The sequence below is a fragment of the Amblyomma americanum genome, chromosome 1 (genome assembly GCF_052857255.1).
Source record: "Amblyomma americanum isolate KBUSLIRL-KWMA chromosome 1, ASM5285725v1, whole genome shotgun sequence".
Classification (NCBI taxonomy): domain Eukaryota; kingdom Metazoa; phylum Arthropoda; class Arachnida; order Ixodida; family Ixodidae; genus Amblyomma; species Amblyomma americanum.
This window is the reverse complement of record NC_135497.1, coordinates 137,421,291-137,449,269: the sequence shown is the minus strand read 5'-3', so window position 1 is coordinate 137,449,269 and position 27,979 is coordinate 137,421,291. Positions and strand designations below refer to the sequence as shown.

Below are 27,979 nucleotides of genomic sequence, written 5' to 3'. Positions count from 1 at the left end.
TCCCTCCTTTATCCCTTCCCTTACGGCGCGGTTCAGGTGTCCAACGATATATGAGACAGATACTGCGCCATTTCCTTTCCCCCAAAACCAATTATCAATTATTAACATATAAAATATAATATTTACGTTTCACGTAACAACTATATTTTAAAATATTAACGTTTTGTTTATAATAACTATTCTAATACAACTTTACATAGTTTACCGCATTCTATTTTTAAAGTTTTGCGACAGTCAGGCGCGTCCTCTAGGGCAACCTTCTTGAAAACAAAGGTTGTGTTGCTTCTTGCTGTAGGCCAGTGGCCAGCGTTCTGCTGTAGCATGTATGTAGCTCTCATTAGAGCTATTCGTAGTGCTGGCTGTTTGGCGTATTTTTCCTGATGCAATACAACCACTCTTACTGCAAGTTCTTTCGATCGTGCGGCATTAAGAGATGTTTATAAAGTGAAGGATACTAAAAGGAAGCAGGGACGCGCTGCTGCGATTATCGACAGGATACGTGAACTGCACGCTACTCACGATGGCGAGTAGGTATCTTCAAATGGGAAGGCGACTTGAAAGAAATCTTCTCAGGACATGGCACGGTGCACGATTGTCACGACATGAGGTTAGTTGCAAGACCTAATGCAGTGTGGTAATGTCGTTTTAACTTTTCGTTGGAAATGTAGCGTTCATTTCGTGACCTTGCATTATGCTTTATTGGCTGCGACTGATTTGCTGAAAATTTACACCGGTGCTTTAGCCGAGCGTCTGAGAAAATAAAAATGACAAAGCAGACGTACAGTCTCGGTGTGAAGGCACTGCTTTAGAGTGTGAACGCATTTAGACCTACTCGGCTGCTAGCACGAAAGTCTGAGTAATCAAGGCATTGTTGGTTTTGGGTTTGAATGTCTCGATATTTCACGATGCAGACGAAATACGTGTTGCTTATTTTAGCTTGTTACGGTACAGTGCTCTTCCTCACGAGTACCAACAACCATGCTATTCAGAGTCAATGTATCCGTGTTTCCATTTGCTTAATAAATGGTGACGATGTTAGACCTATGTTTTGTAGCCGGCAGCAGCAAATCTATGTGCATCCGAATCGAGTGAACAAAAAACGTGCTGTTTTAGGCTTTATCGCCATTTCCTGTGGTTATTGCTTTACAAGATATGTTTTTCGGCCTTTTCTTGGCAGTGGTGCAGGTGTGTTTCCTTTCTAATATTCATTAAAACCCATTTTCCTTTACTTGTCAACGCTACCCAGCAGCATTCATACTTATTTGGAACAACGTGAATAAAATTTTCCAAAGTTGGCGGAGATTGCTAACACATTGTTGCAGGGTATTTGTTGAGCGTCGAGGGCTTCACGGTGAGAGGCTGGATCCCTTGGAGGCCATAAATATTCAAGCTCACAGCTATCGCAACCTAATTTACAGCCGTCAAGTAATCCTGTGAAACACAGTGTAAACCAGAGTATTGTAGGAAACACTTGAGAGCACCTCCTTTCAGCCTCAAGCAATGAGTGTGGTTGCATGCCTGTGCTAAGCCCTTGCAATACCCCGGTATGAAATAGCTGCTGAAGAGTAATTGGTGTATACATCAACAGTGTCAGAAGTGTATGGGTGGAGGACAACATTTAGGTCTGTTAATTGAAGAAAGCAGATGCAAGGTGAATTCGTACTCTTATAAATGACGAAGTCATATGTCGAGGTTTGTACTAATGGGTTACTGCTGCGAAAGGAAACTAATGAAATTACATGTGTATGTCAAGTTAACTGCTATCACTTTTGGATGTTTTTTGGCACAGGTATTAATACATTCTACATATTCTACAAATATATATACAGGGTGCGTGCACTTAGACACGGTGTGTGCTATCTAAATCTTCTGGTGCAGTGTAGTTTCCAGTTCAGTTGGAATCTTCAAAGTAAGAACAAAGCCCTGATTCACACTGTGGTCATGATTGCAGTGTTCTTGCTGCAAGTGATTCCACTAGTGGTGGCCAGTCTGTTTGTGCTGAACAAGTTTTGTAGTTTTAATAAAATTTGTCTAGGGCCTTTTAAAGTAAGTGTGACCGTCAGTGTATTTATTCCATTGCTTTCTGGTCAGCTGTAGTAAAGTGATTAGTGTCATGAGTTTTAAAAGGATGTACAGTGATTTACAGCAACCTTTTTGCATCAAGACACTGGTCTATACCTGGTCCTTTAATGTGGTACACATTCTGGACTCTGGTGGATTTGTATGTGACTCTTAAGGGTAGTTTCGTATACACAAAACATTCCTCGGCTGAAAAAAAATTGTTCTCACTGCAGTTTTTCCATACAAAATTTCTCATCCTTGGGGTGTAGCTGTTCTCTTTGACCGCATCTTAAATGTGCTCATATTTTGGCTTAGAAGTAAGGAATGTTTTGATTTTGTGTGGGCATGAATGGCAGCCTTTGAGGAGTAAGTAGCCTAATGTGTGCACTGTAAGATGTATTTTATGCTGCACATTTAAACAGTTCACTTTCCTGTCAGAAAGCATATTTATGATGGGGACGGGCTGAAGAAAGAAGTGTGCGTGAACATGTAAAAGTGATACCAGTTCACTTGTCGTACACATGTAATTTCATTAGTTTCCTTTCGCAGCAGTAACCCAGTAGTACAAACCTTGACATATGATTGCTAGTCATTTATAAGAGTACAAATTCACCCTGATTTAAATTATGCTTTGCAACAGAATGCATGATGATTTAGCTACTGTGGCTGGCAGAAGTACTTCATCATACCAATGGTATTGATTTTTGTGTGATGATTACTTTGTCCTCTGCCTTACTGTATGGTAACAGGTGGAATATAAGGGCTGTTTCGAGGAAGGATTTTACTAATTTTTAACAAACCTGCTCAAAATTATTAGTCCACAAATTAAGTTTTTCATTATAGGGTGTATGTATGAGGATGCAACAAAATTCTGTACCACGCATCCTAAAAAGCATTTTTCTGCGAAGTCTGCACTCTTCATTGCTTGGAAACCTGGAAATATAGTTTTTTTCGATGTCAGATAATTCGTGACTTAAGGGGGATAATATAGTTTGGCACTGTGAGATTCCGCGAGTTATTATAAAATGTTTTTGTGTTTTTCGCTTCCTGGGCCTTCGTCAAGCTGTTCATACAGCTTTTAGCCCAGGTGACCATCCAGATACTTGCTGGAAAATAAATTATGATTTGATTTGGTCTTCTTGAAGGACCAGTATCATTTTTCTGCACTGTTGGCATCTAGAGCAAAAAATTTAAATGTTGAAAGCAGCTTTGCAAGGATATTATGACTGTTGAAGGATTCATTTGCTGTATTATGAAGACAGCCCACATGTAACAGTTATGAAAATTTATTCGATTTTAACGCACTACTGCTTTTTGTAAGCATGTATATGTAAAGTCGTGGTCAAAAGTCTCGACCGCCCCTCGTAGTTCCGAACTGTGCTGTGCCTGCGTGCAGCACAGCATAGTTCGGAAATTGGAGGGGGGGCAGCACTGCCCCAGTCTCAACGCCAGCAGTGTGTCATCAGGTGGCGGCTGCCAGCAGTGTGGCACGGTTCAGAACTTGGAGGGGTGGGTAGCGTTGCACCGGACTCGACACCAACTGCGTGTCGTCAGGTGGCACCCGCATACACCACGGCACAATTCGGAAATTACAGGGGGGGGGGCAGAGACTTTTGACCCAAACTGTACAATCTGTAGGTGCCTGTGGGAAGCCTGTTCTAGAAGATACATATGTAGAGCCGCTGTGGTGGATCAGTGTGGTTATGGCGCTTGGCTGCTGACCTGAAAGACGTGGGATGATCCCGGCCGCAGCAGTCAAATTTCGATGGAGGCAAAATTCTAGAGGCCCGTGTGCTGTGCGATGTCAGTGCATGTTAAAGAACCCCAGGTGGCCGAAATTTCCGCAGCCCTTCACTACGACGTTCCTCATAGCCCGAGTCGCTTTGGGACATTGAACCCGAATAAAACCAAAAATACATATGTAGAAGATACATTCTGTAATAGAATATGTGTGATCTTTCGTTGATTTCTTTTAGGGAACGAGAATATAAGCCTCTTGTCATTATTTTTTTTACACTGAAAGGTCTTGCCCTAACCTGGAATTGCATTACAAAATACTCACTTCAATTTCATTTCATTTCCAGATCTGCACCAAGATTTTGACTTTGAACGGGGTTCCCCCTACATTGCCACCACTGCACTTTTTACTAGAGCAGTGGCAGTTGCTGTGTGAAAAGCCACCAAAGGGATTTGAGAAGTACTTCCCAGGATCTAAGAAAGGTCAGCAGAAGGAAGCAGGAGAGCAGGCAGTAGACAAGCCAGCTGGAAAAGGTAAGAAGCATAGATTGGGAATGGAGCCAACATCCTTGCATGTGCAGAGCTGCGTCTATTTTATCTTCGTGTATAATAAACCATGGTTATAATAAAGCAGGCAGGATGGTAAAAATTTTGACATACATGCAGCAGTCTCAGGGATGGCAGAAGCACTGCAGAAGCCTGTGTTTCTGTCTGCGTGGAAATTCAACATAAAACATGTTAATTAAGTATTGCTATTATGGACAACATAACCTTCTTTTTTTTTTTGTGAAGTGAGGCACAAAGTTGATCATTTTCACTGCTGCACTAACGACTTTTATTATTTATTCTTACCAAATGCATCTAAAAACTGGAACCACCTTCCCTCAGATATCACATCTATACCACACTACACTCTTTTCAGGCAAGCGTTGTTCACGCTTTTTTTTGTAATGCCACTGGAGTGTTTATTATTGCCATTTCTTTGCTGTTTTTCTTGTAATTTGCGTCTTTGTGGTTTCATTTCTTATTTATTTTTATTGCAGTTCTATTTTGCTCGGGTTTTTGACATATCACGGTACCTACTCTTATCTTTTATTTTTGTGCTGTTGTATCTTACTGCTTTTATGTTGTACTTTGCTTCTTGTAACCCACTCCCCCCTCTAATGCTTTGTTTGAGGGTGTGCGAAATAAATAAATAAATTAGATTTCTGGGGCAGGAAGCATGAAACAAATCCATTTTTAATGTTTTATAATTTCATGTTTCATAATGTTTCATTTCAACTTGAGCAACTTCATCTCCCAACTTCATGTCGAGCTGTAGTAAGAGAGTTGACGAGCAGAATGGTGGTGCTGTCAACGAATTAAGTAAGGTCTGGATTTTTTTGTTATGAACTGATAAATGGCAAGAAGTACTTACCAATTTTAAACTCACGTAATGTGGTGTAAACTGAAAGATGTCGAATTCTGAGTCTCTTGCTTTTTGAACTTACTCCACAAATTATTCGTTAAAGTATGTTCAAAGCCATCAACAGGTAACTGATAACATCATTCTAGAATAAGTACAGTACATGACTAGCTCAAGGAAATGCTGACCAACTAACATTTTTTTCTTCTTTATTTTTGACCATTTTTTTTTCTGCTTTCATCATCGTCTGCATTTATAGCATTTCTTTGTCCATGCTAGACTTTCTGGGTATTTGAATTTTGCTGAAACAAGGGGTTGCAGCTGCTATTTGTCGTGTATAAGTAATGACTGAAGCAAAGGGGGCATGGCTCTTGGATCAAAGTGCCATGCTGCAACTGTGTAGAGTAGCCGCCGCGGTGGCTGAGTGGTTATGGCGCTCGGCTGCCGGCCCGAAAGACGCGGGTTCGATCCCGGCCGCGGTGGCCGAATTTCGATGGAGGCGAAATTCTAGAGGCCGGTGTACTGTGCGATGTCAGTGCACGTTAAAGAACCCCAGGTGGTCGAAATTTCCGGAGCCCTTCACTACGGCGTCTCTCATGGCCTGAGTTGCTTTGGGACGTTAAACCCCTATAAAACCATAAACCAGCAACTGTGTAGAAGCGCATGGGCACACTGTGTCCATTCTTAAGTGCTCCAGTATGTGTGTGTCAGCATGCTGTGCCTCCACATTTCCGTTACACCAGTGTGTTTAGATCGTAGCTCCATGTTCTGTTTACTCTGATCCCTAGTCACACAACAGATGTATAGCAGTGTTGGCGAGCATGTAATGTACTTATGCTGATTTGTGTTTCGAGACCTACCTTTTTTTGTGGGCACTGTTAGACCTCATTGGGGAGTAAAGCTTCACTTTCAGTGGCAAGGGCAAAGCGTAGTTTGGCTGTTATGAATTAGATCACTAACAACTCTGGAGGTTTTTCTGAAATGAGTTTGTGTAAACTGATAGCTTTTATATGCTACCTCAGCTTATATGGCAAACTACATTTCATCTGGGCAATTCTCAAGCAGAAATTGGGTTCAGTTTTTCAGAATTTCTTTCGGGTTGCTGCTACCCAAAAAGAGAGGGCTGTATGTAGAAGCTCCATGCAGGTATTTACTAGGCTGATTTTTCGCTCACAACAGCAACGCAGATGCTGGATCTACGGAATGAAAACCTTAGCGTTATCGTGTTGAAATTGCTTTTTAAGAGTTTGCGAAGGCACAGCCATCTGCCACACACAAGACCATTTGATTGGCAACATGCTGTTTCAAGTTTTAGTATCAAGCACAGGAAATTGTTGGTGAAGCTTTACTATATGTCTGTGCTAAAATCTTTTCCTACTCCTGACTTGCATGTCTGTGCTAAGCCAGGAGAAATGTGGTAGACGTGGCCTTTGTGAGGGATGTGTGTGTCTTTGTGTGTCCCGGGGGGTCTGCTGCTGTGTCTCTTGGGCAGCCTGCATGCTTTCAGTAGGAGCTGCATCTTGGAGCACCGTACTTGGTGTTGCTGTAAAGATTTTACTTTTCAGTGTGTAATACAGTTCTTTGCTTACTACGTAGACAGCAGACAGTTTTGTTATGCCTTGGCCATATGCCTTCTATGCAAGCAGGTCTTCTTCACATATAAAATTACTGACCAGAGCATCCATTTCGTTGAAAAATGTGAGCTGCAAGGTTTCTTCATGCAAATTTGAAAGAAGTCATCATGCGAGATTTTTTCTCAGATGTTTAATGTTGTGAGATTCCTCACATACCATCTGTCTAAAGAGTTCCCAGACAAGAGCTGCAGCTGAAGCTGGAGTGGGCATGGGGCCATATGGTGATGCTGTGAATGGTGTCGCTCTCTGGTTTTGTGATTGAAAAATGTTGAAAGGAAGCCAACTGTTCTTCTCAAGCTTGCACAAACAGTGTAGTGATTTTGCCAAAATGTGTGTGCACTTCACTCCAGATGCAGGAATTTTGGCTTGGGTACTTACAACAAGTGCAACCTCTGTTCTGGTCTCATACATTTGATTGAACGAAACAAAATTGGAGTGTTCTTATATTTATTGTAGGCGTCAGCACACACACACATATATATAATGTGCATGTGTGCGTACGTGTGTGCCGCGTGAGCATATGAATAGATGTGGCCAACTCATCTTTTGTGTGTCGTCCAAATTTGCTTTCCTGTCACAGAACTCCCTAAGGATGCTCCATCGCAGAGTGGGCCACAAACAAAACAGAGCTCTGGAAGCAAACCTCCCCAGTGGAATTTCAGCTTTGGCGGCCAAGGAAAGTATGTAGAATGACCAGAGATGTTTTTACTGTAATATTTACTGCTTGCCATTTTATGTGGCTGAGGGAGTTTTTAAATTGAAATATAGGCAAGGAAAATTTGATAGCTTGTAACTTTGAAAAGAGAGGGTAGGGCTTTTCATTCTCGTTCAGACTAGACTCTGACATAACATAAGACAGAGCTGGAAAGTAATGTGGTAAGGGAAAGTTATGTAATTTAGGCTTTCTTTATGGCATCAGAAAAATTCTGCACGCTGCAGCTCCTTTGGGCGGGCACTCGTTTAATAAAAATTAGTTGAACCTATTTTTGCTCATGTACGTGAAAGTAGAGTACCTTTGTATCTTTGTTCCCATGTGCAGTGTGGTAACTTGGTGGTATCCCCCACTCCCAAGGAAAGGTTGTATCGAAGCTAGTAAACAAAGGTTTTTCTGCTGCGAGCATGCATAGGTGACCACTCAAGGCTAATATTGAGTGCTTAGATCAGTCATGCTTGCCATCATTAACAATTCCTTTCGGTAATTAACCTTTTGATGATCATACCTTTTCTCAGAAAACATGCTCCCATGGTCGATTTAAAAAAAAAAAATTGTCCCTCACAGTGAAAGAATGAATCTCCCCGTAAGTGTCTGTTTTCTGTATGATGCTTGAACGCATGGCACTGACTCTCAGAGGGTTAAAGATTATATGAACCCTTTTCAGGTCATATGATTTTGAAAGAAGGCCATATGTAGCGGTTCTTATGGATGTTTAGTTTATGAATTTCACAAAATGGACAAGTGCACACCTGTCATGTGGCCTTTGGTTGCGAGGAATGGCAGCTTATGGCAATGGGAGGAGGTGGTGAAAGTTTGCACTATGCATGTGCACTGGAAACAAGAGCACTTGAGAAGCTTACTAGTTGTGCTACAACAAAACTTTCCTGTTTAATGTCAGGGCATAGAGACTGACATGTGGAGGCTCTCTGTGTGGTGTTGAAGGTCGGGATCGGGGTCGCTTCTCGACGCAACCTCGGTCAAGACGACGGCCGCTCCGACCCGGGCAGGAGTGCCGCTGAGTGAAGGGGTTTATTAGTGGAGAAAGAAGGCTTGATTTATTTTACATATTTACAAGCTTTTGAGTTCAGAAGTGAGCTGCTTCAACTGCATCTGCAGTCCAGCTTTATACACTGCGTCTTCCCTAAATTCCCCAGGTAGGGGACGCTCTTGCCGTGATGGGTGTGACCAAAACTTTCACTTTCACACACAAACAGACACCTCTGCACACATGGACATGCCCCTGGCATAAGTTGAGCCCGAGGGAGAGGGGTATGCGGCCAGGACCCCACCGGGCTGGTAGGGACGTCAGCTGGTCGGCCCGCTCTCCGCCGATCGGCGAACTTCGAAGAAGCCGAGGCCAAAGCCGGAGCGCCCCATTGGGAGATAATCCCCAGTGGTTCTGCCATTAGCGATGGCCGGCGAAGCCTGTAGACGAGCCGCCGTGGCGATTCGTTTCCACGCCGGTGCTGTGCCCGGGAAGCCAGGAGTAGTCGGGTCGGTAGAGACGTCGGAGAAGATCTGAAGACAAAAAGTATGGTGGAGCTGCCATAAAACAACGTAAACCAATAAGCTCAGATCTGAAGACAGCTGGAACCACTTCGCTGGCGGCGGTAACTCCTTAAAGGGATTTTCGCAGAACCCTGCTCCCCGCTTGTCCCATGCAACGACCGGGCGAGCACGGTAAATGCACCCCGCAGACATCTGGCGAGAGATGCTGTTTTGGTGGCAATACTCGAGACCTGCTGGCGCCAATCTTAATACCAGCTGGCGTCAATTCCGAATAGTGGAGACCATGCCGGTTTCTATTGTACTAGTTTCTGTTGTACAAATGGCATCTTAGTTCATGTACTGAAGTGCTCTTTCTATGTGCAGTTTAATACAAGTACAAATGACACAAATGGTGTATTAATATGGCATTTGAGGTACATCGTTGTCTGCCTAGTTGATAACTTCTGAAGCGAAGCCTGCGCTCAGTGACTTTTTTTTTTTGCTGAAAGCTTAATGTGGCTACAGTATTGGTTATCTTGGGATGTAGTAGTATAAAAATAATGGGTGGAAATTATTAGTGCATCTATTTTGGAGATTGCTAGTGATCAAAGTGTTCTTTTGCCTCTCTTGTCCCTGTCCCTTTCCGACGTCCTGACATCAACTACAGCTATGAACCAACTAGCCCAAACCAAAGTACTTCTTTAACTGAGTATCTTGGGCCAGTAGAATCACAAGCAAGTTTATTTTGTCACAAATAAACCATATATAGCAGAACCACATTAATATGGTCCCTGGTTGTGTTTTTGTGGCTGATATTTCGCTCTTGCTTGATCTCAGGCTTGTGCTGGGGGCTTGCACATTGTCTTGTGCATAGGTAGCACAAGTTTCGTGTTCTTTATGTTTTTTCTCAAAGTGAATCATTGTGATTGAGTTGTAAGCACGACGAGTTAATGAGTGAATGGGACCCCTTTCAGGTTGTAAATGTAAAAACAAGTGATTGAAACAGCACTTGCAAAGGCTAAGAAATAATGAATGCATGCACCTTGTGGGGATTGGGCTTCTTGAGCAATCGGAGTGCGCGCCCGCTGCTACCGTTTGCTCGTTAGAGACCCCAATGGGGTGTCCGCGAGCGGAATGCAGGCGCGCGCGCTGCTTGTCCTCCTTTCCAAGGGAAGCTCCGTTGAAGAACTGCTGTAAATCACCCTCCCTTCCGTTCTTCCCGCTTCAACCTCGCGTCCCCATTGGGTCTCTCCCAGTGACAGCTGGGGGGCGTTGTTTCGGTGAGAGGCCGCGAGTGGGAAATGAATGGAGAGACCGCCACCGACTCGGTCAGCAGAAAAGTGCGTAGATTTCGCCTTCCGGGGGCCCCGGCCTTTGCCGGGGGACCAAGAGCGCTGGTGGTGTAACCTTGTGCACCTAGTATGTACGCTTGAGTCCAGGCCCGAGCCTTTGGAGTCCCGTCGCCCGCCTGTGCGGCGCTCACGCGCGCCGGGTTAGGGAGGGCCTGATTTGGCTGGTTCTCGGTCATCGCCGGCTATTGCCGCTGACGACGCGCGATGAGCCATTGACGTGTGACCTGCGTCGTCAAGATGTGCTCCGCGCATTCCCCATCATCCCTCGTGTTGTGTCGCGCGATTTAACCCTCTAGTTGGCCATGCGTTATGCGGTTGCCCTTAGCTGTGCCGTCACGCGCGTATGTAGTCCTTGCTTTGCGCGCACGGCTCCGCGCGCGGGCCCGCTTTCGGGTGCTGTGGCTGGGCTATGGGTTGTACTGAGGTCTGCGGATCAGTGCAGTGCAGCTTCCTGTGTAATAAACACTTGTGCTCTCAAGTAACTGCGCCTTCCTTCCTTCAGAGCGAGCGCGCAGGCGCGCGGCGAACGCTGGCAGTGCCCTCAGCTTTTTCTGGCCCGAACCCGCGATATATGGGCGAAGTGCCACTCAATTAACACTTCGGCACGGGTTCATATCCAACCCCACAACCTGTATATACATTTATCAAAAGTTGTTTAGAATGGACGAATTAGGGGAGGCAGGAAATGGAAGAAAGGAAGGGCAGGGAGAGAGGTAGAGAGACAAAATTTCATTGCACGACACAGGTCTGGATTGCTAGATTAACCTGGCAGAATGAAAGTAAAACCGATTAGGAAAATTTAAATTTTTTATTATGTATGAAAGCAACCACAACACTTCGGACCATGGTGTAATTAAGCTGCGAAGCATAGAGTGCATAAGGTAGCTAACAGTGCTAGGAATAATTGAGAAAAATGTCAGACACAGCTACAGAACGAAAATGATTACTGTAGTTGTACAAATGCAAAAGTTCATTATACAGAACTCAGCCTTCAGTAGTAAAAGTATTAAGTTAGCGAAAACAGCTAGGTTGAGCTTACAGAGAAGTATGCCTTAAGAGAGTGTGAGAGGGAAGCTTTAAGGTGGGGAAGTGCAAGAGGTGAGCTGGAGGTACACATGCCTCTGGTTTGCTACTCTGCACTAGTGGAAGGAAAGGAAGGAGGACACAAAAAAGGAAAGAGTGAATATGGGAAGCTATAATGCCATTTTATAGCACGCATTGCACACATGCATACCCACGTGCAGATACCGTATTACCTCGTGTATGGGCCGCACCTCCGGTTTTGGACTAGATAAATGAGGAAAAAAAAATGCAGGTTTCCTTTTTCTTTTAATTCGTGTACGGGCTGCACCTTCAAAATTCACACCCGGATTAAAAAAAAAAGTGCGGCCTTTACACTAGTTTATATGGTACTATCACGATCAAAAGTTTATGGGACGAGAGCATCTAGAAAAAAAAATTATTTTGGCGCAGTCACGCAATCTAGACACCTGAAATGTGTCAAGGTATGAGGGGATGTGCATGCTCTATCAGTTGGTAACAATACCACACCACTGGGTTGCGAGGCAGAGCTACAATACATTTTTTTCCGGAAACATGCGTCTCATAAAATTTTGATTTAATAGTACATCACGTACATATATCTTCCACAAATGTATCAAAGGTAGGCATCTAGGTCAGTTTTACTTGGAAATTAAAGAGCCGCTTGGCTGCTTACATTAGAATTATTTGGTACCTGATCATGTTCTTTTGTTGTTCAGTGCTTTTTGATTTTCAGAAGTAGTCACTGCAGAATCTTTAGTGTGATTTTATGCTTTGACTTCTTTCCCACAGCGCATGCCATGTTCTGTCTGAGGTGCCAAGTTTCATTTTTGCATTGATGCATCTTGCAGCAGGAGTGGCCGCAACCCTTTCAACCCAGATGACCAGAACCGCATGATGACTGTGGCCCTTGTCACAACATTGGGTATCCTTGGCCTTCTTGCTTTTAATGAGATGCGGTACAAGGAGATCACATGGAAGGACTTTGTCAATGCTTACTTGGCACGTGGCATTGTAAGTAAATTTTTTTGCATTGAGAGAATTGTGACGATTTCATATCTTATTGAGACTACAGTCGAACCCGGATATATCGAATTCGACGGGGATCGGAAAATAGTTCGATATAGCGAAAATTCGATATACAGATATAGGCCAAAAAAGCACTCGCGATCATAAAAAATTGTGGCTTACCAATTGGAACAGCCGCGAATCACATAGCATGTGCACACAATATGAAAGCGCTTTATTTCACGGAAAAAAAATCGCTAATTTTGGGCTGCTTTTTTCTCTGGGAAATGAAGTTTAAAACAATAGTTTCAATCTTCTCGAGACTGTCTAGCTGCGAGAGCCCAGTGCCTTCCATTTCGCCGCAACAGCGCCGAATCAGGCTGAACGCTGACGACAGTTCATTGGCTGTGCACGGACGCGTTTCTTCGAAAACACAGTTGCCCTCGTTGTCGCTGGAATCGCTGTCTTGAACGCCAGCTATTCCGGCCACAATGTCCTCATCAGCGAGGTCGGCTACCGCTTGAACTTCGCTGTCAGCGTTAATGAAGTCATCAACAGTAACTTCGGGCGGGACGGTGCCGGAAAAATTGGACAAGTCGCGGAACGCGTCTTCCAAGCACTCATCATCATCTCAAGCTTCCGGACATTCATCTCTGGCCACTTCAAGGCCTGCCTTGCCAAAACAGTTGGCTACTGTGGCCTGCTTCACGTCGCCCCAAGCGCCGGTAATCATCTGGATCGCGCCAAGCAGGTCAATCTTGAGATCGGTTCCCATGCGGAGGTTTATGAGGAGCCATTGAATAAGTCGCTTCCGATAGCCTACCTTGAATGCCTTTATGATACCCTGGTCGAGGGTCTGCAGTCTCGCTGTGGTGTTCGGCGGGAGAAACTTCAATTCGATGTGCTGCAGCTTGCAAGTTGTTTGATGGGCCGAACAGTTGTCTGCCAGAAGGCAAACTCGGCGGCCCGACTTGCCCAACTCAGCGTCCCGAGCCTGCAGCCATTCAACAAAGAGTTGACGTGTCATCCAGGCCTTCCTATTACAGCTGAAGCGGATGGGAAGCTGTTTACAGTTCTTGAAGCAGCGCGGTGACTTGCTCTTCCCGGTCACGAATGGCCGTAGCTTGCACGAGCCATCCATGTTGGCTGCAAGCAGCACCGACACACGCACTTTGCTCATTTTAGCACCGTGGCATGTGGTTCCACGAAGAGCGAGTGTCTTATTCGGCAACATTTGCCAAAAGAGACCAGTTTCGTCTGCATTGAAGATTTCTGCAGACGAAAACTTCTCAGTGATCTTCGGCCACTCCTCAGAAAGCCACTGCTGCATCTCCTGGCTGCTGACAGCCCCACTTTTGCCTGAAATGGCCTTTCCTACAATGCCGTGGCGGTTTTTAAACCGTTGCAGCCATCCAGTGCCACCGCAAAAGTTCTCTTCGCCAAGAGCCGTAGCAAACCATTTGGCCTTTTCGATTAAGGTCGGGCCATCCACGGGAATATTTTTCGCTCGGATTTCAAGAAACCACGTGTAGAGTGCCTTCTCCACTTTGTCAAAAGCAGCAGGGCACACACGACACGCTCCCGAGCGACTTTCCTCACCTGCTTTAAGCTTGATGTCCTGCTTGTTTTTTAACAACGTACTTAAAGTACTCCGCGGAATGCCGAATGCGTCTGCCACGGAGGACTTCTTTTCTCCATTCTCGACACGACGGATTACTTCAAGCTTTCTTGCAAAGTCCAGATTCTTCCTCTTTTTTATGTCCGCGGATGCCATAGCTCACCAGATGACTGCAATCACACACGCTACACACGGCACGTTGAAACAGAGGTACGCACAACAACACACACGATGTGCAGATGGAGCAGTCCGAGCGAAGCCTGTTCGAGCGACAGTCAACGGGGCTGCGAAGGAACGACAAAGGGAAAAGAAAGAAGAGAGCGGGGAAAAAGATCGGCGGAATATGCCGTCGAAGGCGCTATGTTCGTTTTTTGAGCCCCCTCTGGCTCTCTAGTCTCCCTTGGTCCACGAGCGACCGTGCCGACCCTTCACTCTCTCTCTCTCCCTTTTCCCAGGAAGCGTGGCTTGGAAACGTCGCCGCGTCTCCATGCCGCGCACTCTCTTCGATGAGCTCCAATGCCCTTGCCCAATGCACACGCCGGCGGTAGAGGAGGAGCGAGAGAGCTCGCGCCGGTGGGGCGCAAGAACGGGGGAAAGGCTCTGCGTCTCTGTCGCTAGGCGACGGTCGCGCATGCGAAGAGGAGGAGCCTGCTGACTGACTCTGCGGAAAAGTTTACCTCTGAGGACCGGACACGAATGTCTTTGGGAAAACCGCACCTTCCAGGGGCGCGGCGCAGCGCGCCGTTCGATATACCGAATGTCCAACGAAAATGGAATTTGATATACTACGCAATTGTCCTATACTTTTACATAGTATTTTCAAGGAGGTAATCTGTGTGTTCGATATAGCCAATAATTCGAACTATGCGGGTTCGATATATCCGGGTTCGACTGTATAATGTTGGCTTCATCACGTGCTTCAGCCATCAGTCTTTTGGTAGCTAATAGCAAATAGCACGTTTATGTGCCTTAGTGGCTGTAGTGTCTTGTGACTGAGAACAAGCTTGCAGGTTTAATCCCAACCATGGTAGTCTCATTTTGATAGGGACAAGATGGAAAATCTGTCACATTTTTACTCCATGTACTCTATTTAAGTAATCGGCAAAATCTCTCAAAATTCTTTGAACTGTTCGCCTTTTTAGGCATTCAGCGTGACTTGTAGTACCATGTCAATATTTTCTGAATGCCTTTTTCAGGTTAGTACCTTTGATAGTTTAATTGTGGTGATAGCTGTGCAGAGCATTCATTTTATGTCTTGCTGAATGATTAGCTAGGAACTACATTTTGCATTGTGTTTTTCACATTAAATGTCTTAGTGTGAGTTGCATTAGATTTTGGAAGGAAAGTTTGCACAGTTGTAAATATGTAAACCCTTTGTCAGAAATAATGAGCCCAAGGAGTTTTATTCTGGGCCATGTTCTGTGCCTTGTTATTCATTGCCAGCATTCCAGATGTCTTTAAAATGAAAGGAACTCTTGCCATTCCAAAAATTAGGACTTCCACTTTTGACAAAGGCAGTACATTCGGTGACATGTTTAATTTTTGTATCCCTAAAATATATTGTTTAAATTCATACTTTTTTGTGCAGGTTGAAAAGCTTGAAGTCATCAACAAGAAGTGGGTTCGAGTAAGGCTCCTTCCCGGTAACCAGATTGATGGCAATGTGAGTTTGTTTCTATACTGTCAGATACTGAAGCCATTTCTGTGCCTCATTGTTATTTATGTCACTACAGTGCAGCAGCTTGTAAGTGCATATTGGGTGCAGTGCTTAAAAAAGGACACCTACACAGGCTAAACCATTAGTGCCCATGTCCCCCTCAACCCTGTTATTGAGAGCAACTTCCTTAAAGGGAGTATGCAATAAATTAATTGAGGTTACATAAAGCAGACAAGAGATTGGCATTCGATCACTCGTCACCCCAGTGCAAGAATTTTTGAGCTAGCATCAATAACAACCAAGATATGGACGATTAAAAATTATGCTCTTCCTATCCCCCCTCAACTCCTCCACGCGGGGCACCAGAAAAAAATAAAGAAAACAAGTCTGGGACTGGGCCCCGCCTATGAACATGTCATCCGCTGACGTTCGGTTTGCAACTTCCGGGTGTCGCACCCAGCGCCCCAGCAGCAGCATCGACAGCATCTCCGCGGTCTCTCTCCGCCTTTCTGGATTGCGGTGCGCTTCGGATTCTTTTGCTTGTCGTCTATTGTTGCGGGCGAAAAAGGCACTGCGGGTGGCTCTGGAACTCCCGACAGAAAGAGGCAGCAGAGATAAATTGAAATTATATGCGCGAAGGCAGCGACCTGGCTCGCGCTTGCCCGAGGGGTTCGCGCGGCGGCACGAACAGACGACTTTCACGGCTACCGGAAGTGTGCCTGTGACGTCTTGGCTGCCGTGGCTCAGCGAATGACAGCATGTGGTGGCCTGCCAACGTCACTGAACTAGTGATGTCTATTTTCACAATTTTAGTTGCAAAATCTGTCACTACGAGAACACCAACCGGCCCGCAAATTTTGAAAAATACGGTTTTTAGAAATTCATAATAAATTGCCGGATGAGTTCCAAAGACCCGTACTTAGTGTAAATGCTCATTAGCATCATCTCTAAGCATTGGAAACATTTACAAGCGACTTTGAATTCATTGCATAGTTCCTTTAAAGAATGTCATGAGTGTGATTTACTACTCTATTACCCATCCAACTAACCCACCTGCCGACCCAAATGAACACTTATTGAACTGTGGGCTTTTTGAGTGTTTTAGCATTGCAGAGTTGAAGGCTGTGATTGTAGTATTTTGTGATATTCTTGCATTTTGTCTAATAGACCATAAGCTGTTATAAATAACTAGCCTCTGGAGCCAAAAACTTCTCCTGAGATCATGACATTAACGTCTCTTTTAAATGCTGCAGAAGCAGCTGTCTTTTTGGCACGGTGGGTTTTTCGGAAAACTTGACAAAGGCAGGCAAGTCGAGCAAAAGTACCATTTTACGTATTTTATATTTTGCTCACTCCACACGTGCCAACATTAATTGGTGTTAACAATGCATTCAGTGGAACATTGCTCTTTCAAATGCGTTAAAACCTGTTTCTCTATTGCAAGTGGGAGGACCGGAGCAATCGCGTAAACATTGTGAAAAATGCCCAGTGGCTGCTGCCAAACTGGGACCTCTGCCTTAAACCTTATGGGGGTATGCATGTAATGAATTCCGTGAGTGCAACAAAACAAATGGGGCCAAAGTAGACAAAACAGTCGTGAAGAAATCTGCTTCACAGGGTGAGCATCTAGTCCAATGGTAGGAATGCTGTACCATTTGTGCCAACCTTTGCCTTTGCATTAAACCAGCTACATGCTGCTACAATTGGTGATTTTTGATGAAAGTGTGCCAAGGCTGTGCCAAAATACTATTCTAGCAATCAAAAGCTACGGTGATTGCGAGGAGGCTAAGGCTACCGCCTAATACGGACAAGCATGACCCTGGTTCCTTCTGCCAATGTGTGATGAGAAATATGACCATTGGAATCCGACCCCATCCCATTTTGCTTTCTATAGCCCTTTGCTGTCTACTGTTAGTACACGGTGGGCACGTGTTTTGCACATCTGCTCCAGTGGCGCTGCTAACACGTGAACTTAGTAAATGCACATGCAAAGAAAAAATTGTTTTTAAGAGGCTCAAGTAGTGCTAAATTTGGGTCCATCTAAAGTTAGAGGGGTTTTGCGAAGCATCGTTATGTTTCCTATAAGTTCAGTGTACGACTGCAAAAAAGGCTTTGGACGCGCTCTAACTGATTGCTCGATTCCATGGACCTCATTTGCGCTCACTTTAGCAACGGCCTCAGCAACCGAGCTTCCAGTTTTTTTTTTTTTTTGTACAGTAGAATCAAGTTCATTCAAACTTTCAGTGTAGAAAGTTGGTTTGCATAAATAGAAGTGTTAATTAAATTGAGCCACTTCCAATTGTGGGGTGGCGTTCTCCTTGGATTGACGTACAGGGACCAGATCAGGCATGCACATGTTCACGTGTGGTCTCGAGTTTGTGCCGTTGCCGGTCGTTTTCCGCCGCACGAGCTTGAATTGTGCTTGCAATTAATTCTAGATGCAAATTAGATGCATTTGCACTCGTGGTTCATCACTCAGTCTGACAAAATGATATCAGTGAGTGGCAAATAAATATATACAGGGACTTGTCTCCAGTTGTCTAGATTTGTGAAGTTGCCATGTAGTTCGTACAACAGCCATGTTAACTGCAGCTGGTGACAGTGTGAAATGTGGAGACCTTATATCATAGTAGGAGATGCGTTTTCTGTTAATTATTTTCTCTGAGCAGATACACTAGTGCAAAATTAAAACTATGCATAATGAACTGTATCCTGTTTTTGTGTTCTCTTTATTCAGAACGTTCTGTGGTTCAACATTGGAAGTGTGGACACTTTTGAAAGGAACCTTGAAAATGTCCAGCTGGAGTTCAACATCGAACCTCCCAACTTTGTTCCTGTCATCTACAAGAATGAGATGGATGGGTAACGCAATGCTAATAAATCAGCAAGATGTTCTCGTGATGTGTTAAAATGCTGTTGATAGTGGCTAACTACAGTATCAGTAACTTACCATCATGTCGCACCACAGAGATCAGCCTGATCTTGGCTGTAGTCAGCAATGCGTGGCCATATATTTCTGTCTGTTTTATATTTATTTTTACTGCAGACCTTTGCTCTAAGGGCAATCGGCATGTCACCATATTGCTCACTGGTGCTAGCACAGTGGCAGTGGTAGTGCGAGCTCTGCGCACCTGCTTGCAGCAGTCCAAGAAGTTGTTTTGACATCTGCATGTACCCTATGAAAAAGTCTATAGTGTCACCTTCTGCTTAATGCGTAACAATGATGTTAATTCACTTGCCATACCACATTTATAGGGTGTCCATGTAATGTGTCTTCAAGTTCTCTGATAGCAACTTCTGAAATTGCTCTATCAACAGTCAGTTGTGTGACTCTACCTTTCATTGCATGTCCAGCGAATATCTCTTTTCATTGTCAGGAGGATGAGCAGAAGAGCATTTCTGCTTGACCGCAGCGGTGGCCTTGTGGTGTGAGCATCCGCCTCGCATGCGAGACGTGCGGGGTTCGATCCCCAGTGCCGCCGGGCACAATGATACAATGATACCGGTGATACAATGGGTACAAGCTTCCCTTTCTGGTGCTCGGCTTCTTTGGGGTGAAATGCTTGGGAAATGGGTCTTTGACCCTACCTTGTGCAATGAAAACTACCTTGTGCCATGGCGCTCTTTGGCCAAAGCTGCCTTTGCTCCATAAAAATTCATTATCATTATCAGCCTTTCTGCTTGCAGAGCAAGCTGCATAGCTTACATATCTCCTCACAAAAACATTCTCCAATCAAGTACAGTCGCTGGCTGAAAATTCGCACCCCATCCGCTTTGGTGGCTCAGTGGTTATGGTGCTCAGCTACTGACCCGAAAGAACCGGAATTGATCTTGGCTTTAGTGGTTGCATTTCAATGGAGGCAAATTGTACTGTGCGATGTGAGTGCACTCTAAAGAACCCTAAGTGGTTGAAATTATCCGGAGCCCTCCACTTTGGCATCCCTCATGGCCTGAGTTGCTTTGGGATGTTAAACCCTATTAACCAAACCGAACCGAAGATTTGGACCCCTGATTTTTCGAACATGCTTGATTATTCGGGCTTTTTCGTAGAACCATGACATGGGCGATAGCGCCTGAAATTTCGGACACATCGCAACTGACCACTCGATTTTTCGAACTTTTTGCACTTGCTGCCAATGCCCAGGCTAGCTTATAATACGGGCAGTGAAACCTCATTAATTCAAACTGCCAGGGAGATCGAAAACTTGATCAAACAAAATGAAATGCGAGCTAGAAAGGTGCCTTTTAAATGGCAGGGCTGATATTCTCCACATGTGGGCACAATGTGCCCGCGTGGTTTCGAATTCATACTGTTTTTGGACGTTGTTCACCGCAAAGTCAGTTTGTGCAACTCACCTTTGCCAAGTCGTTGATCCTGATAATGGGAAGAGGCAGCAGTGAAGCGCATGGGAGGCATGTGGCTTCACAGAGACTTCAAGCTTGAAAGTAAATGATGGTGCATTTCAAAGCGAGGTGAGTGCACCTTCGGCAAAATGCACCACAACCCTGACTTTTCTATCTTAAAACCATCAACAACTGGCGTTTGGTGACAGGCAAGACTCCTCTCATTATATGCAAGCCACTGCAGAGTGCATATCGCCGGTTACAGGGCCATTTTAGCTCTAGTTGCTAGGCTTAATTATGAAGGTCAACATCAACAGAGCGCTTGTTTCGGCCATTTGTCAGTTCTTATTCTTTCGCCATCTTCGTCTTCTCGTTTCGGGCCCCTTATAGTGCTGGCACAGCGTAGTTCCTACTGTGGCAGGTTCGCTTTCACATCTAGACTGCCCCAAACTATGCGTTCGTCGGCGACATGCTGACAGCAGTAGAGTTATCGTACACCGAGCTCATGAATGCGGTTGCCGCCCATCGTCTGTGTACATGGCGCGCGGCGAGACTTGGTCGTCAGGACTTTCAGAATGTGAACAAAACTGCTGACTTTTTCCTCCGGCATATTGGTAATCATAAAGCTTAATGTGCTCTGTGAAAAAAAACTTTATTTTTAATTTAAGCTCACATCACATTGTTCACATCATTATTCATATTTGAGCATATATGATTCAATATAAATCAGTTTTTTATCATTTATGTTTGTCTCATAATCAATAATTTGTTATTCATGCACCTTTACCTTCAGTGATTAAACAACTTACTGTTAATCCTCATAAACTGGTCAATGACAAACTAAAATGCTCCTGCTGACATGAGCAGTGGAAAGATCTGCTGTGTCTTTGTTGCTGCATAGGCATCTTTATTTTATGACATTTTATGCTTTAGGCAAGGCTGCTGTTATTCCTCTTTGAGCCTTTGTTATACTCTGTTTTTTGTTTTTTTTTGTGACTTCTAATATAGTGAGCCCCAGTACTGAGTCTTTCATCTAGTATAAACTTTTTTTTTACCTTTTGTTTGGTCTTGCTTAAGGACAATGAATTGGAAGCTAGATGTGGTGCATTTCACCACCTGTTTAGAAAAGAAAACCCTGTGTCTGCAAAAATACTGTAACTAAGCATTGCTTATATCTTAATAACAAAATCAGCTGCTTTGCAGACAGTACTGTAGGCTTCCTGAAATAGGCTAAGACGATTAGTCCCAGTAAGCATCAGAAAATACAGAAATGCCTCAGTGACCATGTAGGGTAGTTATCGCTGTTCTATGATGCTGCTCTAATTGCCCTCCTGTCCATGTGGCTGCTGGTGTTATTGGCTCATTGTTGCTGTTGTGAAAAAACTAATGGATGCATAATGTAGTCATGTAAATTTTGCAGCTTGTGTAGCTCTATCTGTGTTTTGTTCTGGAACACCTCATCACACTGCCAGAACTGCAGTCCTTTGTGTTTGACAGGATTTGGTGCAGTAGTTTTGCCAAGTTTTTACTGGAATGACTGCAGATGAAATAATTATAATTAACTACAGTGTTTCACATTGCACAGAATACACGCGTAAAAATAGGCATGTAGTTGTATCGCGTTTGAAATTTGCCAGTTCCCTAGTGTTGACTGGAAACAATAATCAGTCTGTGTACATAAATGAGGACTGATTGTACTATGTGAAACTTGAAGTATGGTTGTAAAGAGTGCTCTTTCTTTTCAGGTCGAGCGTCATTGGTATCCTGCCAACACTGCTGTTGTTTGGCTTCCTCTTTTGGACAATGCGGCGGTCTGCCGGGTTCATGGGGGGCGGTGGTGCTAGGAGAGGTGGTGGCATCTTTGGCATGGGTGAGACAACAGCGAAGCTGATCAACCCAAATGACATTGGAGTCAAATTCAAGTAAGTTCATCTCTGGCATGACGGAATTAAGTTCCTTTTTTGGCTGTTGAATAAGTTACAACTACTTTGGTATTTAGCATTTAGGGCTTTTGAAGTGCAGTAGATCACCTAAAGAAATACAAAATGATGTGTCTGTGATGCCTAAGTTCTGTTTGAATCATGCTCAGTGGCTAGCTTAAGATAGTCGTGGTTGACTGGTTATAACTGAGAATGAATAATACTTGCAAATCCGGTCTTAGTTGAGGTCAGACAGGACAGCTGGTGCTGGTGAACGCCCTTTGTTGTGGAACCTTGCTTGGTCTTGACTGCTTTGTACACCAGCAGCTTTGATAGTAACTTCATAGAAATAGGTAGTCAGTTAATGCATGGATACAAGTATGAATGGTGCTAATGTAAGTATCCGAAAGTAAGAGGTCCTCTAGAGTTAAAAATTTAATAAGGCAACTGAACCCTGAAACAATTCAAGCAGTCCAGTACCACTGTTGCGCCTACATGTGTGAATGATGACTAGCAGAAATTGCCTGTATGATTCACTGCAGATGTTTGGGAAATGTTTTTCAAATTTAAGTTCAGATGATGTCGTTTTTGTACTAACAGGTGCCAGCTACTAATCTGGTAAGTCATACATTGCTACTGGAGACATCAGCATATGACGTTGTACTCCAAATTGTGTTCCTTAAGTAGTAATATGAAGTACTAAGAACAAATAAGGCTGATTTTTGAGAACCTACAGCTCCAGGTCTTGGGAGCTTCTATTGTAGTTCATTCATACTGTACTAGATCTTATGCATGGTACATATTGAAGCAGAATGCGTCCAGCTGTAGTACATATGTTTTTCTGTTTTAATTGCAATGTTTACTGCAGGTTTAGAAAGCATGTATTTGGCAGAGTTGAAAATTGTTCAGCAATAATGCAGATTTTTTTGCTTCTGCTCCTCGGTAAGATATTGTTGTTGTTTTGGCTTATCTATAGAGATGTTGCTGGTTGTGAAGAAGCAAAAGTGGAGATTATGGAGTTTGTCAACTTCTTGAAGAATCCCCAACAATATATTGAGCTCGGTGCAAAGATTCCAAAGGTAATGTGCCAGTAAGAAAATCCCAGCTTTTTGTTCTGTTCAGGAATAGTGTCTCATGCCTCTTTCATTCATTGCAGTCATGCTCTGCATGTGTGCAGTGTGCACTTTTTCATATTCAGGGCTGTGTCTAAACACACTGTTAATGTGCACAAATCACTGAAGTAAGCCCTAGTTCTCAGAGGCCAACTATCAGGGCTAAAAATGAAGCCTTCAGTGTTTGCCAAAAGCTTTGTGAATTTACCTGAGTGGAAAGCTATGATTTGTTGGGTAAATGGCTCTCTTTGAGGAAAGTTGGCAGCTTGATTTTGATGCCCATACCTTTACTTTTTGCTGCCATGATGTTGATGCTGTGATGGTTGAGAAAATTTGCTCCTTGATATGATTACTAGTACATACCGTATAAATGCGTGTAAGGGTTGCATTCGTGTATGGGCTGCACCCTGTTTTCCCCAAAGAAATATTTTAAAAAAAAATCCGTGTATGGGCCGCACCCTAACTTTCCACGACCCATGTGGGAATAGCCTTCAAAATGCAAGCGCCGTGGCCTCCGTGATCAGCTCCGGCTGCGAGCAACAGTGCGCTTGATTGTGGAGGCCGCGCATGCACACAGAAGCGCCTAGGTGCCGACCACGGATAGCGCCTAAGGCCGCAGCTCATCATCGTCAACTTTTTCCTCCGCCGCGAGCTCCCGCTATTGGTGTCTGCATCAATGCCACCAGCTCCAGTTTTTTGTGGCTGTCAAAGGCACGGGAGTTGTGGTAGCATGTTAGTTCACTGTAGTAGTGGCTTTCGTGTGCTGCCGCCAAGCGTGTTTTAATTTTAGCACGATGGGCAAGCACCTTAAAGGGACAGAGAGAACTCTGTAAATTTTTTTTTTGTTAGCAAAATCTGATAGTTCGGCATTTCATGGCTTTGTTGCCGCTTGTCCGGGAGCGAAAGATGCATTTATTTCAAAGAAATTTGGATTCGAAGTTGAAGAAGTTTTTCCCGCCCTCCGATTCAAACTCTGCGCACTCTTATGACGTCACAGGACGGAGTGACGTGAAACGTGACGTAAACGCAGACTCCGTGATTTCTGGCGGCTAGCGGTACGGTCTAGCAGCAGCCGAAATGAAAGCTACCGCCGCCACACCTTGAAGGCATCTATCGGGGGTTGCTACCGTTGCTTCGTTTATGTTTGCACCGGTGTCTTGCTAGCGTTATACAACCGATCCCGTTCCCGCTCCCGAACCCGTCCACAAAGTTCTCGCAAAACTCCGGCCTGCATTTCAGCGACCTCAGCCCCACAAAGCGTGCGATGGTTTTGAGGGAGCACGGTTAGGTTAGGCGCTGACGGGTCGTTTCTCCCTTCTTCAGTGAGCAGCCGTTGGTAATTAAATATCTTAACCCCAGTGCGGGGCGTCGAGAGGGGCGAGGACAAGGTCGGCATGTCGCGCCCATTGGAGGCTGGCCGAGGCTTTTGGGCCAATGGATTGTGATTCCTTGAAAGGCGCTGTTGCATGGTGCAGCAGGCGGCGTCGAGGAGGTTCCTCACGGTTGCAAGGACCAGGTTATTATGTTTTTTTTTTTTTGCCACAAAAAACGGATGGGTGCTCAAGGGCGCTCGCGTTTAAAGTTGGCGGCTTGAAAGTAAAACCGACGCATGACGCTTTAATGGGTTCCGTGTGTTTCTGAAGGTACGGGGTCCACTGGATCGGGTTCTCTCGCCCACTTGCATGTACATACCTTCAGATGTGTACCGTGAATGAATTAAATTAGCCGAGAGCTCGAAGAGAACAACAGCTCCACCCAACTGCCAAAGCTATTGAATGGAGCTGCAAACAAACGAGTTGGAGGAGAGCGGAGTCATGGTCTCTGCAGGTTCTGAATATCTTTTAAAGCGAAAGCCTTGCTGGCCGGGAACTTGCGGTTTTGCCGTGGGCGGTGCTCCGAGGAGGCACATGATGTCACAACGCGCGCCTCGCCGCGGAGCCGAACCGGTCTGGCCATGCCGGCTGCGGTTGGCGCACCCGGCGCAAAATAGACTTGCTCCAAGTCTCCGCCAGTGCTGGCAGAGTGCGCCGAAGTAGCTGAACACGTCGGCGGTCAAGCGCAGCTGGAGTATAGAGGGTCTCACTTTGGCCGATGTGATGTCGCCGTTCAGCGCGTGCGCACGCGTTACGCCGGAGTTTAAACGCGCCTTAACAGAGCCTGCGTTTAACCGTCACTAGCCAACGTATTCGGTGGCAGTATCTATGGGAACCACTGAAATCCCCCGCACACTCACTGAATAAAAAAAAAAAAACCTGCGCCGAGGCTCGGAATCGAACCAGGTCCTTTGGCGTTTGAGGCGGAGACGCTTCCATTCCGCCACGACGGCTCAAGCTTTGACCATGAATAAAGGCGCATCTAGTGAATGCACTCTTCCGATGCAGAAGTCTCCGCGCTTTCGCTACGTATATCCTGGCGTAACAGAGCTAGGCCATCAGCAATTTTTTCTTAACTGTCTTGTATCTTGTCTCCCGACCCTAATAAACGATTTCCGTTTAGTAGTTCGAAGTTGACTGGCACAGCCGGGAATGTTTCGCCGGTCAAGCGTGGGAAGACATAAGTGTGCTCTTTATACTGCTAACTGCCTTGTACGATCACCGACCATCGTGCCATCATAGTTTTTCATCGACCGTGGTGATCATCTAACCAGCCTTAACAGGCTCCTTCAAAGGTTAACTAGCACTTGAAGCGGCACTTGCAGTTCCTTTGTTGTTCGGCGCTTGTAAATCGAAGCGCGTCGAAAACAAAACCACGGGGCACGCAAAGCTCATAGACGCGAAGCGCAATAACAAACCGGAACTCTCCTGGCCGCCTGTGGCACCACCAAGCATCGGTTTTCTTTGCTTCCAACATTCAGGTTGTGTTTTGTCTGTCTTCCTTGTGTGATAAAAGTGCGCTATCGGTTTCAAAACAAAACTTTTTCAATATTGTACCGCGCAAGCTTCCTTTGTCAGCCTCAGATATTCGTGGAATTTATGGAGTAAGGAAAATTCCTCCAAGGTAGCGTCTCTTGTCCTGTCATGTCATCACGCTTGTACTTGCAAGATTGGCCTGTGGTGGCGATACCTGTATTTTGGTTCTTGCTATTTTCTACCTTACAAGAGCTTAGTTTTCAGTAAGAGTGGCGTTTTTGTGATTAGGAGCTGGTATTCTAACGATATAAGCCAACTTCAATTTCTCCTTAGTGTCCCTTTAATAGCTGCACGACTGGGAGTTTGCTCTCAAAGATGGCAAGCGTGCGGCGGGCAGGAAATTATACGTGGCCAAGAGGTGGGTCCAATGATTGTGCAACCAAAGGGATGCACTGAGGAACACAAGATGCAAAAAGCGCGCTTTCCGAGGCAAGCCATGCAAGTTCCCTGAACTGGAAGAAGAGCTGGTGTGCTACGTGATGGAAGTGGCTGAACAATGGCTATTCGTTGCTAACGGACATGCTGCTCGACTTCTTGTGGGATGAGCGTGCACCGGAACACAGCACCAGCTCGGAGTAAGAAGACTCCGCGAGTGACGATTGAACACAGAATAAATGCTACTCATTCCCTGATTGGTGTGTTTTTGCTTAAACAATTTTTTTTTTCCCCCACATCGCTTGTATGGGCCGCACTCCAAAACTTGGCCCTCGAATCTGGAAAATAAAGTGCGGCCCTTATACGCGTTTATACGGTATACTTGTTGTAACTACCGGCCTGCTGTGATAGTGCAGTGGTTCTCAGATGTGGGTCTATGGACTCATTGCATACTGTGGAGACATTTCTACGACCCCTGAAGCTGTTCCTCTTGAATGGAGCCTTCTGCATTTTTTGGCAGGATCGATACACCCAATTGAATGGGCCGCCACAGTGGCTCAGTGGTTATGGTGCTTGGCTGCTGACCCGAAAGCCGCGGTTCAATCCCGGCCATGCCAGTTGAATTTCGATGGAGGTGAAATTCTAGAGGCCCGTGTGCTGTGCGATGTCAGTGCACGTTAAAGAACCCCAGGTGGTCAAAATTTCTGGAGCCCTCCACTACGGCAGGCCCTCATAGCCAGTTGCTTTGGGATGTTAAACCCCCAAAAAACCATAGACCAAACCAACTGAATGGTGTGTATTTATTTATGTCCAATGTACGAATTGACTCATGGCTTTTCATTTTATGTATAATTGCTTTAAAGTCCAGCATTCCGGTCTCATGACAAAAATTCATATATAAAGTGAAATGAGCTGGTGCAGAATATTTTGAGTTGTTCTTTGGTATATGCTCTCGGTGCATTTGTAACTGTGAACCATGTGTTAATGAAAGGTGTGTTTTCATTATACTTCAGGGAGCCATTTTGACGGGACCTCCTGGCACGGGCAAAACCCTGCTTGCCAAAGCAACTGCTGGCGAAGCTAATGTCCCATTCATAACAGTTTCTGGGTCAGAGTTCCTTGAGATGTTTGTCGGTGTTGGCCCATCTCGTGTGAGTAGCAAGTTATTTATATCTGAGATTTGTTACGTTCAAGTGCCTTTATTTGACACATCTTTTAATGTTTTTTAATGCTATCTGCTGAAAAAGCATGGAGTAAAGAAACCATTTATGGATGGTGGAAACTGCTAGTCATGAGGAAGCATTACTAGTGAAGGGGAAGCACACAGAGCATCAGAGAGCTGGTTCTTTTTATCGTCTGCAGTTGGGCCTTAGGGGCAAACATGCATAATCAGTCTAGGGATGTGCGAATAATCGAAATTTCTAATACGAATCTATTGTCTATTATTCAGTTCATCTTCGATTTCAGAAAGTTATATTCGAGAATTTCTGAATGTTTTAAAATGTTCTAATATTCTCCAGTGGTCAAATATCATGCCGACTTTCATAAATCTCACTGTGGCAAACCACATTATCTGGACAAGTTACCCGATGATCAAGTTTAAA

The 27,979-nt window shown here is 44.8% G+C and overlaps 1 protein-coding gene across 1 annotated transcript in view; it reads left to right on the top strand.

Annotated features, from left to right (window-relative positions):
• Nucleotides 1–301: 301 nt before the first annotated feature.
• Nucleotides 302–27,979, top strand: part of Afg3l2 (AFG3 like matrix AAA peptidase subunit 2) — a 51,994-nt gene continuing 24,316 nt past the window's right edge. The window contains exons 1-9 of the mRNA XM_077647005.1: nt 302–607; nt 4,146–4,332; nt 7,418–7,517; nt 12,285–12,447; nt 15,648–15,722; nt 18,454–18,578; nt 21,806–21,982; nt 22,956–23,058; nt 27,389–27,526. Of these exons, the coding sequence (XP_077503131.1) occupies nt 521–607; nt 4,146–4,332; nt 7,418–7,517; nt 12,285–12,447; nt 15,648–15,722; nt 18,454–18,578; nt 21,806–21,982; nt 22,956–23,058; nt 27,389–27,526 (1,155 nt within the window). The 5' untranslated portion in view covers nt 302–520. The remainder of the gene's footprint in view (nt 608–4,145; nt 4,333–7,417; nt 7,518–12,284; nt 12,448–15,647; nt 15,723–18,453; nt 18,579–21,805; nt 21,983–22,955; nt 23,059–27,388; nt 27,527–27,979) is intronic.